Source organism: Corvus kubaryi, unplaced genomic scaffold, assembly GCF_017639235.1.
Source record: "Corvus kubaryi isolate FWS band 111438036 unplaced genomic scaffold, C.kubaryi_AGA036_p1.0 37189, whole genome shotgun sequence".
Taxonomy (NCBI): domain Eukaryota; kingdom Metazoa; phylum Chordata; class Aves; order Passeriformes; family Corvidae; genus Corvus; species Corvus kubaryi.
In genome coordinates, this window is record NW_024581054.1 from 60,933 (window position 1) to 71,978 (window position 11,046).

At 60.3% G+C, this 11,046-nt stretch overlaps 1 protein-coding gene across 1 annotated transcript in view; it reads left to right on the forward strand.

Moving 5' to 3' along the window:
- The first annotated feature begins 393 nt into the window (after nt 1-393).
- Nucleotides 394-11,046, forward strand: part of EPHA2 (EPH receptor A2) — an 11,030-nt gene continuing 377 nt past the window's right edge. Inside the window, exons 1-16 of the mRNA XM_042022142.1 lie at nt 394-716; nt 3,496-3,563; nt 3,958-4,621; nt 5,159-5,314; nt 5,391-5,723; nt 5,900-6,024; nt 6,377-6,536; nt 6,618-6,717; nt 6,828-6,883; nt 6,962-7,087; nt 7,170-7,352; nt 7,936-7,997; nt 8,106-8,315; nt 8,543-8,692; nt 8,914-9,107; nt 10,135-10,290. Coding sequence (XP_041878076.1) covers nt 641-716; nt 3,496-3,563; nt 3,958-4,621; nt 5,159-5,314; nt 5,391-5,723; nt 5,900-6,024; nt 6,377-6,536; nt 6,618-6,717; nt 6,828-6,883; nt 6,962-7,087; nt 7,170-7,352; nt 7,936-7,997; nt 8,106-8,315; nt 8,543-8,692; nt 8,914-9,107; nt 10,135-10,290 — 2,819 coding nt within the window. The 5' untranslated portion in view covers nt 394-640. The remainder of the gene's footprint in view (nt 717-3,495; nt 3,564-3,957; nt 4,622-5,158; nt 5,315-5,390; nt 5,724-5,899; nt 6,025-6,376; nt 6,537-6,617; nt 6,718-6,827; nt 6,884-6,961; nt 7,088-7,169; nt 7,353-7,935; nt 7,998-8,105; nt 8,316-8,542; nt 8,693-8,913; nt 9,108-10,134; nt 10,291-11,046) is intronic.

Below are 11,046 nucleotides of genomic sequence, written 5' to 3' on the forward strand. Positions count from 1 at the left end.
GTGGGATTTGGGGTGCTGTGGGATTTGGGGTGCTGGGGTGGTGGGATTTTGGGTGCTGTGGGATTTGGGGTGCTGCGGGATCATGAGGACGATGGTGCTGAGGATTTGGGGCGCTGGGGCCCGAGGGGGCCGGGCAGCCCCCCCCAAACCGGTTCCCCCCAAAACCCCCCAGTATCGAACTGGTGGGCGGGGGGCGTGGCCGGTAGTAACCGCGTGGCCCCGCCCCCTGCAGCCATTGGCTGCCGCCCCCCGCCCTTCCCACGCCGATTCATGAATGAAAGGGGAGGGGGCGGGGGGGGGGGCGCGTTCACCCCTTCGGGGCCGGGCCCAGGGGGTCCCCGCGGGGCTGCGGGACCCCCAAACCCCCTCCAGGGCCGTGCCCCACTTTGGGGGGGGCTCCCACACCCCCCCGCTCTCCTCCACTCGGCCGCGTCCCACCCTCGGGCGCGCGCCCTCCCAGTGCCGTACTGGTGCGTACTGGGAGCGGCTCCTGCGCCTTTAAGAGCGGGCGTGGCCGGTGACGTCAGCGGGGCATGAATGAACAGGAGCGGGCGCGCGGCCCCGCGCCCCACACCCCCCGCACACCCCGCGGGGCCGCCGCTCGTGGGGCGCGCCCGGGACCCCCCGAAGCCGCCCCGCCATGGCGAGCACCCCGCCGGCCCTCACCCTCCTCCTCCTCCTCCTCACCGCCCTCAGCCCCCTGGCCGCCGAGGAAGGTGAGTCCCCCGCTCTTTTTTGGGGGGTGGGAACACCCCGAAACTCCTTTATTGTGGGCACCCACCAGGGGTGGGGTGGTTTTGGGGTAAATTCGGGTGGTTTGGGGCGAGCTGAGGGGTTGGGGAGCGCTCAGAGGGTAAAGGGTGATGGGGGTTCCTCCTTCCCCCTCACGGTTTGGGGTGCGGTGCGGAATCGGCAGGTGCCGGAGCGCGTTTTGAGGGGGAAAAGGTTAAAATTAGGGGAAAAGTTGAAGTTAAGGGTGGAGAAGTTTAAATTAAAAGGGGGAAAGTTAAATTAAGGGGCGAAAGTTAAAGTAAGGGGGGGGAGTTTAAAAGGTGGTGGGGGGTTAAGGATACGGGTGGGGGAAGCTAAAATAGGGGGAGAACTAAAATAGAGGAGAAAAAAATTGTAAATGGGGAGGAAAAACGCTCAAATAAGGGGAAACCCAAGAGTTTGGGGCAACTTTTCCCATGCCGAGCGTCCGACTGACGCGCCGGCGCCGGATCCTGCCGGGAGCCCCCCCAAAAGATGCTGGCAGAGGGGTGAGGGTAGGGGGGATTAAAAAATAAACCCCCAAGAAGGAGAAAATCACCTTAAAATGCAGCGTTTCCCATGGGTGGTGCAGGGCCGGGTAGGATCCGGCCAGAGAGCTGGAAAACAATGTCAGGAAAATCCCAAAAAATTGCTGGGAGAAAACAAGCAGCGTCTCGGCCTCCACCTCGCAACCCTTCCCGCAGTGATTTTGGGGCTTAGTTTGGGAGGGCTGGGCAAAAAAAAGGGGGGGAAATTAACTTTTTTTAGTTTCTTAAAGATTAAATTTCTTTAAGTTCTGTCTGCCGGCTTTAATCCGTCCTTTTTCGAGGGTAAGGGGGAAGAATCCAGCCCCAAATGCAAATAAATCGGAGGCTGGGACGGAAAACTCTCCCTAAAAACTAAAAATGGGGTAAAAAACCCTAAAATGAGGATTTTGGAAGTGCTGGGGGAACAGCAGAGGGGGTCACCCCGTGGCAGTTGGGGGATTTGGGGTGTGTTCCCAAAGTGCTGCTTCCCAGGAGGGAATATTGGGATTTGGGGTTTAGAAAGTGCGTGGGGGGAAAGGGAGAGTGGTGGGATTTGGGGATTCATGGGGGATTGGTTCCCATTGCTTGGCAAGGGCGAGATCCAGTGGGATTTGGGGTGAGCTGAGGTGGGGAATGGAGTTAAAGAGGAGGGAATGGAGTGGGATTGGGATTGGAATGGGATCCATTTTGGGATTATGATTGGGATTCAGAGTGAGATTGAGGAAGGGACGAGGTTGGGACGAGGTTGGGATGGGATTCATTTTCGGATTGGGATGCCGATTAAGGTGGAGACGGGGATGGGATTGGAATGGGGACAGGAATGGGAGCGGAGCGGGTCGGATTGGGGCTCACTTTGGGAATGGGATGGGATTCGGATTCAGACCGAGACTGGGATCGGGACAGGATTGGGGCGGGATGGGGTTGGGGCAGGGCAGGGAAGGGGACAGGGAATGGGACGGGGATGCCGCTGCGGAGCGCGGGGGTGGCGGGGAGGACGGTGATGGAGTTGGTGGCCGCATTCGTGGTGGCTCTGGAGGTGGTGGCGGCCGTGGCCGGGGTGACGAAGGCGACGGAGAATTTGATGATGGTGGTGGTGGTGGTGGTGGCGGGGGGTACAGGTGACTCCGGGCACGGGGGCGCGGCCCCGGCGCTGTCCCGGGAGCAGCCCCAGCCCCGGGAGTGTCCCCAGAGCCACCCCCGGGGGCACCCGCAGGGAACCCCCCGCCCGCTCCGGCTCCGGCTCCCGCCGCTTTCCGCTCTCCGGAGGCTCGCGGGGGGGATTTCCAGCCTCAGGAAAACCGGGATATCCGCCCCGGCATCCTTCCTGACCCCGGGCACGGCGCGGGGGGGACGGTGCAGCCACCCGTGTCCCCCCCCCAGGCAGTTTTTGGGGTTCCCCCCAGGGAGGTTTTGGGGTCCCCCCCAGGCTTGACCCTCTCGGGACCCGCCACGAGCCCGTCCGTGCTCAGCCGTGGGAGCCGGGGGGGCCCATCCGTCCCGAAATTCCCCCGTCCCGCCGGACCCATCCCGCCGCTGAACCCGGGCGTCCGGGCACATTCCTGGGGGGTGATTCACCGGGGGGGCCCCACTCCCTCCCCGGCCTCCTCTTCCTCCTCTTCCTCTCCCGGCGCTGGATCCGGCCACCGCCCTCGGCGTGCCAGGGCAGGTCCCGCCGGGCCCCGCGGCTTCCCCGCCTCTGGGGGCGGCCCCGGGGGGCTTCTTCCAGCGGAATCTCCCGGGAATGCGGGGTTCCGTGGACCCAAGGGACATCTGTGGGGCCTGGGAATGTTTGGAGGTCCTGGGGACATCTGTGGCTCTTGGGGATGTCTGTGGGGATGGGGTGGATCTGAGGGTGCCAGGGGCATCCAGGGGTCTTGAGGACATCCATGGAACCTCCTGGTATCCGTGGGTTCCAGGGATATCCGTGGGTCCTGATGGCATCTCTGGGTCCCAGGGATATCTTTGGGTGCCCAGGACATCCATGAATTTCAGAGACATCTGTGGATCCCAGGAGTGTTTGCACATCCTGGGGTTGTCTGTGGGTCCTGGGGGACATTCACGGGTCCTGGAAACATCTGTGGGTCCCAGGGTTTACGCACAGGTCCTGGTGGACATCCACGGGCCGAAGGGGTGTATTGGTGGCACGTGCAGGTCCTGGGGCCGTCCATGGGTGCTGGTGGCATCTCCTGACGTGCCTCTCCTCTCTGCTCTCCCACAGTGGTGCTGCTGGACTTCGCCAAGGCACACGGGGAGCTGGGCTGGCTCACCCATCCCTACGGAAAAGGGGTGAGCACCCCCGGATCCAGCGGCCAGCGCCAGGATGGGGATGGGGACCTCTCCGTGGGGAATGGGGACAGCGAATGGGGACCTCTCCATGGGAATAGAGACATCGCTGGGGATGGGCCTGGAGGCATCCGTGGGAATGGGGACAGGACACCCATGGGGACAGGAGCATCTGCAGGGAGGGACCACCACAGGAACATCCCATGGGCATGGGGACAGGGACACCCATGGGGATGGACACGGGGACATCCATGGGGTTGGAGACCTCCGGGATGTGTTTGGGGACCTCCGTGGGGATGGGGACAGGGGGAAGGAGATGGGGACAAGCCCATCCCTGGGGACGGGGGGCCACGCCTCAGTTCCCCCCCATAGCCCTGTTTCTGTCTCCGGGGCACAGTGGGACCAGCTGCAGAACGTCCTCAACGACTCCCTGATCTACATGTACTCGGTGTGCAACGTCCTGGAGGGCGAGCAGGAGAACTGGCTCCGCACCAACTGGATCTACCGCGGCGTGGCCCAGCGCATCTTCATCGAGCTGCAGTTCACCGTGCGCGACTGCAACAGCTTCCCCACGGCCGGCGGCGGCTCCTGCAAGGAGACCTTCAACCTCTACTACGCCGAGTCCGACGTGGATTACGGCACCAACTTCCAGAAGCGGCAGTTCAGGAAGATCGACACCATCGCTCCGGACGAGATCACCGTCCAGGAGGACTTCGCCACCCGCAACGTGAAGCTCAACGTGGAGGTGCGGTCGGTGGGGCCGCTCCGGAGGAAGGGTTTCTACCTGGCCTTCCAGGACCTGGGTGCCTGCGTGGCGCTGCTCTCCGTGCGCGTCTACTACAAGCGGTGCCCGGCCGTGGTCCGGGGAATGGCGCAGTTCCCGGAGACCGTGGCCGGGGCGGACTCGCAGACCTTGGCCGAGGTGCGGGGCTCGTGCGTGGCCGAGGCGGTGGCCGAGCAGGCGCCGGCCCTGCACTGCAACGCCGACGGCGAGTGGCTCGTGCCCATCGGGGAGTGCCTGTGCCGGGCCGGCTTCCAGAGCCTGGGAGACTCCTGCCAAGGTGTGGATTGGGGGCGAACTGAGCGGGGTCTGAGGATGGGCCAGCTTGGTGTGTGCCGAGGGATGAGGTGGGAGGGAAGAGGAACGGGGGTTTGGCCCCAGAATTCCCAGTCTGGGATCCTCAGCCTTGAGTGCAGTGAGTGTGGAAGGAGGGTGGGGCAGCAGCTGCAGAAGTGAGGTGAAATGCCCTAAAAATTCCTGATTTGGAGCAATGAGGTGTTGGCTCCAAAATTCCCAGCCCTGGATCCTCATCTTTCAGCATCACCAGTGTAGTGAGTGTGGGAGAGCTCAGCCAGGTGAAGGGTGGGCTGGGAGGGTCCCAATAAAGTAAAAGCCGCAAAATAAGATTAAATACCCTAAAATTCCCCATTTGAGTTGAAGAAATGAGATGTTGGACCCAAAAATGAGGAGAACCCCCCTAAACTCCTCCCTGGGTGCTTGTGGGGTGTTCCCCCCCCACCACCTGCTGGGTGCTGACCCTGCAGATGGGGAGCGGGATTTGGGATCTCACCGGTGTCACTTTGTGTGTCCCCCCCAGCTTGTCCCCCTGGCACCTTCAAGGCTGCGGTGTCCTCAGGGGACTGCCAGCCCTGTCCCCCCCACACCCTGCCCGCCCCAGCCGCCGCCGCCACCTGCCCGTGTGAGGACGGATTTTTCCGGGCCCCCGAAGACCCCCCGGAGCACCCCTGCACCCGTAAGTCACCTTCGGATGGGGGACACTGAGGCACGGCAGCGCCCTGTCCCCTGACCCCGCCCTGTGTCCCCTGCAGGGCCCCCCTCGCCCCCCCAGGCCGTCACGGCCGTGGGGTTGGGGGCCGCGGTGCAGCTGCGCTGGGCCCCCCCCGCCGACCCCGGTGGCCGCGAGGACGTCACCTACAGCGTCACCTGCGAGCAGTGCTGGCCCGAGAGCGGCGAGTGCCGGCCCTGCGACGGGGGGGTCCGGTTCTCGCAGCCCCCCCGGGGGCTCACGGGGACGGGGGTCACTGTCACCGACCTGGAGCCGCACGTCAACTACACCTTCACGGTGGAGGCCCGGAACGGGGTGTCCCCCTACAGCCAGCAGCGCAGCGTGGCCAGCACCACCATCAGCGTCAACCAGACGGGTGAGGGGACACCTGCGGCTCCCACACCTTCCCTCCATGGTGGGGACACATCTCTGCTGTCCCTGTCCCCCATGGGAGCACCTTTGTGATGTTCCTATCCCCCATGGGGACACCTCCCTGATGTCCCTGGCCCCCCAGGGACACCTCAGTGACGTCCCTATGTGTCCCCACGGCAGAGCCCCCCCAGGTGACATCGGTGAGCCTGGACGGACGGACGGCCACCAGCCTGGTCCTGTCCTGGACGGTGCCGCTGCGGCAGCAGAGCCGGGTCTGGAAGTACGAGGTCACCTACAGCAAGAAGGTGACCCAGCCTGACACCCCCAAACCCGCCCCTCCATCCGTGCCATCTCCATCCTTGCCCTCAGCTGTGTCACCTCTGTCAATGCAATCTCCATCCATGTCACCATCCACATCATCCCTTCGTCCTTGTCCCTTCCATCTGTGTTACCCCCCATCCTTGCCCTGATCCACATCACCTCCCCATCCCTGTCACCTCCCCATCCCTGTCACCTCCCCATCCCTGTCACATCCCTGTCACCTCCCCATCCCTGTCACATCCCTGTCACCTCCCTATCCATGTCACCTCCATCTTTGCCCCACCCATGCCACCCCTCCCTGCGTGTCACCCCAGTGTCACCCTGCCATGTCCCCAGGTGGATGAGAACAGCTACTCGGTGCTGCGCTGCGAGGGCACCTCTGTCACCCTGCCCAAGCTGTCCCCAGGCACTGCCTACGTGGTTCGGGTCCAGGCTCTCACCGCCGACGGCCAGGGGGCCTTCAGCCCCCAGCACGAGTTCGAGACCCTGCCCGAGGGTGAGGAGGCGCCAGGGGGTGTCGGGAGTGCGGGGTGGGGGCTCCAGGGGCTGCAGGGCTCACCCGGCCGGGTCCCCGCAGGTTCCGAGGCCACGGCATCGGCCGCCATCATCACCGGCAGCGTCGCCGGCGTCGTCTTTGTCGTCCTGCTCTTGACCGCTATCCTCTACATCCTCCGGCGGTAAGGAGACAAACCCCCCAGAGAACCCCCAAAAAACCAAAATGTCATTGTCCCACCACCAAATATGGGCAAGGGATGATCTTTTGGGACAAAACGCTGCTTTTCCGCAGGAGGAGGAGGTCGCGGCCACGCCAATCCGCCGAGGACGTCTACTTCTCCAAGTCAGGTGAGCCGTGGGACAGTGGGGACAACGGGGATGGGTGGGGGGTGACAGGGGTGCTGACCCCCTCCTTGACACCCCCAGACCAGCTGAAGCCCCTCAAGACCTACGTTGACCCCCACACGTACGAAGACCCCAACCAAGCCATGCTCAAGTTCACCACTGAGATCCCTCCGTCCTTCATCACCCGCCAGAAGGTCATCGGCGCCGGTGCGTGGCTTTGTCCCCCCAGAGACACCCCGAAATCGGGGTGGGCAAGGGGGTTAAGGGCGCCCCGTGTTTTTCGGAGCAGGTGAATTTGGGGAGGTGTACAAGGGCACCCTGAAGCGCGGCAGGAAGGAGGTGCCGGTGGCCATCAAGACGTTGAAGGTGGGGTACACGGAGAAGCAGCGCGTGGACTTCCTGAGCGAGGCCACCATCATGGGACAGTTCTGCCACCACAACATCATCCGCCTCGAGGGTGTCGTCTCCAAGTGTGAGTGGCCTCTATGTCCTGTCCTCCCCCCAAAAAATCCCACATCAATTTCCCAGCAAAACGCCCCAAAAAAAGCGATATAAAAATAGGGAGTTTTGAGCAACGGGGCAAAGGGGAATTTGGGTTGTTCTGGGGGATGAGGTTGGGGGTTTTTTTGGGGGGGAATTCAAGTTTATTTGGGAGGTTTTAGGGTGAGCTTAGGGGATTTTTGTAGGAGTTCGGGGAGTTATTTTGGGGTTTTGGCAGTTGGGGGTTATTGGGGTCTGTAAGGGGTTGAGGCTTTTTGTTATTTTGGGAATGTTTATTGGAGGTGATCTTTTGGCGAGTTGGGGGTCTGGGGTTTTTGGGGGGATTTGGGAGGGTTTGGGCTTTTGGGGGTAGTTGGAGTTTTTTTATTATTTTTACAGGGTTGGGGTTGGTTTTGGTGGTTGGGGTTTTTTGAGGAGCATCAGGCATGGGGTTTTGAGGATTTTGAGAGGGCTTGTAGGAGGTTCAGAGATTTTAGGGGGAGGTGACTTTTTTGGGGGGGTTGGAGGGATATTTTTGGGGGCTTTTACCTATTTTGGGGTCTTTTTTTGTACAGACAAGCCCTTCATGATCATCACGGAGTACATGGAGAACGGGGCGCTGGATAAATTCCTGCGGGTAGGTGACATGTGGTGGCAACGACCACAGGGTGGTGGAACCTCCAACACCCACCATGGGAGGTGGGACAACAGGTGGATTCCAGGCTGGATTCTCTCCTTTTCCCAGGAAAAAGAGGGCGAATTTGGAATCATCCAGCTGGTGGGGATGTTGAGAGGCATCGCCGCCGGCATGAAGTACTTGGCCAACATGAATTATGTCCATCGGGACCTGGCCGCCAGGAACATCCTGGTGAACAGCAACCTGGTGTGCAAAGTGTCCGATTTCGGGCTCTCGAGGGTGCTGGAAGATGACCCTGAAGCCACCTACACCACCAGCGTGAGTCTCACTGCGGCGGGGCGGTGGCCATGGAAGGGTGGCTGGTTGGCCATGGAAGGGTGGCTGGCCAAGGTGAGGGGGTGGTTGGTCATGCTGGGGTGGTTGCCCAAGGTGGGTGATTGTCCATCACGGTTGGCCATGTTGGGGTGGTTGAACAAGGCGAGGTGGTTGGCCATGGTGGAGGTGGCTCTTTTGGGGGTGCAGGGTTGAGCCCGGTGTTGCCGTAGGGCGGGAAGATCCCGATCCGTTGGACAGCACCCGAAGCCATCTCCTACCGCAAGTTCACCTCCGCCAGCGACGTCTGGAGCTACGGCATTGTCATGTGGGAGGTGATGTCCTACGGCGAGCGGCCCTACTGGGAGCTCTCCAACCACGAGGTGAGAGCCCACCCTCCACCATCACCAGTTTTTTGGGAGACGTTCAAGGGCAGGTGGGACAAGGCTGGGATCAACCTGGTCTAGTGGCAGGTGTCCCTGCCCATGGCAGGGGCTGCAATGAGAAGAGCTTTAAGGTCCTTCCAACCCCAACGGTTCTGGAATTCTGTGAATGAGCAGCTTGTTTGGGAGACCATCACTGACCCTCCTCCTCCTCCGTGTAGGTGATGAAGGCCATCAACGAGGGCTTCCGCCTCCCGGCGCCACTGGACTGTCCCTCGGCCATCTACCAGCTGATGATGCAGTGCTGGCAGCAGGAGCGCTCCCGGCGCCCCAAATTCGCCGACATCGTCAGCATCCTCGACAAACTCATCCGCGCCCCCGACTCCCTCAAGGCACTGGCGGATTTCGACCCCCGGTGAGTGCAGGGAGCACCGGGATGGGGACAAGAAGTGGGAAGGGAGCAGTTGTCCAGAGAAGCTGTGGATGCTCCATCCCTGGCAGTGTCCAAGGCCAGGCTGGACGGGGCTTGGAGCAGCCTGGGACAGTGGAAGGTGTCGCTGCCCATGGCAGGGGTGGGACTGGATGGGCTTTAAAATCCCTTCCCACCAAACCAGTCTGGGATTCTCTGATCCTTGCCCATCTTTCCATCATTTTGTTTTCATCTTCGCATTTTTTGCACTCTTGTGGTGCTGGTTTGGGTTGGGTTTTGCATCTCGGCACTCTCACGTTGCTTTTGGCATCTCCATTCCTGCATCGTTTTTTGGTACTTCCCCATTTTCACACTTCCACTTTTTGCATCGTCATTTCATCATCTCATTTTTGCATTTATTTTTTGACATCTCCCCATTTCTGCATCATTTTCCTATCCTTTCTTTTCTACACCTTTTTTTGCATCTTCCAATTTCTGTGTTTCTCCAGCCTTCCTTTTTCACATAATTTTTTGCATCCTTCCATTTCTGCATCATTTTTTTAACCTTCCACTTTCACATCATTTTTTGCATCATTTAACTTCTGCGCTATTTTTGCAATCTTCCAGTTTTTGCATTATTTTTTTCACCTTTCCACTTCTGCAGAATTTCTCATCTTTCCATTTTCATGTTATTTTTTGCTGTGTTATTTTTCCATCCTTCCATTTTCACATCTTTTTATTCCACCCTTTCATTCCTGCCCCATTTTTGCACCTTTCCGTTCCTGCACTATTTTTTGCATTGCTTCATTTCTGCATCATTTTTTGCAGCCTCTCATTTTCACTTTATTTTGCACCTCCCCATTTTTGCATTATTTTTTCACATCCCTCCATTTGGACACCGTTTTTTGCATCGTTTCCTTTCTGCATCATTTTTACACCCTTCTGTTTTCACGTCATTTTTCCAATCTCACGTTTCTGCGCCGTTTTCTTGCATCTTTCTGGTTTTGCATCATTTGTCCGTCCGCCTCCCCAGGGTGTCCATCCGCCTGCCCAGCACCAGCGGCTCCGAGGGCGTCCCATTCCGCTCCGTCCCGGAGTGGCTGGAGTCCATCCGGATGCCCCAGTACACCGAGACCTTCATGGCCTCGGGCTACAGCACCATCGAGAAGGTCCTGCAGATGACCAGCGAGTGAGTCCTGTCCCTGGGCTGTCCCTGGGCTGTCCCCTTGATATTCCCATACTGTCCCCACGCCATTCCCGTGATGTGTCCCCACGCTGTCCCCACACCCCCCTCCAGCTCCCGTGGGACAGGGATGTGCTGGGAACGGAAACCACTTCCGTGGCCTTGGCAGCCCGGGGGATGGGATAAAATTAGATGTTCCTTGGCTGGAGAGGCTGGGATGAGCCGTGTCCGTCCATCTGTCCCTCGGGATGAGCCGTGTCCATCCATCTGTCCCTCGGGATGAGCTGTGTCCGTCCATCTATCCCTCGGGATGAGCCGTGTCCATCTATCTGTCCCTCGGGATGAGCCATGTCCATCCATCTGTCCCTCGGGATGGGCTGTGTCCATCCATCTGTCCCTCGGGATGGGCCATGTCCATCCATCTGTCCCTCGGGATGGGCTGTGTCCATCCATCTATCCCTTGGGATGAGCCATGTCCGTCCATCCGTCCCTCGGGATGAGCCATGTCCGTCCATCCATGCCTCGGGATGAGCCATGTCTGTCCATCCATCCCTTGGGATGAGCCATGTCCATCCCTCCCTCGGGATGAGCCATGTCTGTCCATCCATGCCTCGGGATGAGCTATGTCCGTCCGTCCCTCAGGATGAGCCATGTCCATCTGTCCCTCGGGATGAGCCATGTCCATCCCTCCCTCAGGATGAGCCATGTCCATCCCTCCCTCGGGATGAGCCATGTCCATCCATCCATCTGTCCCTCGGGATG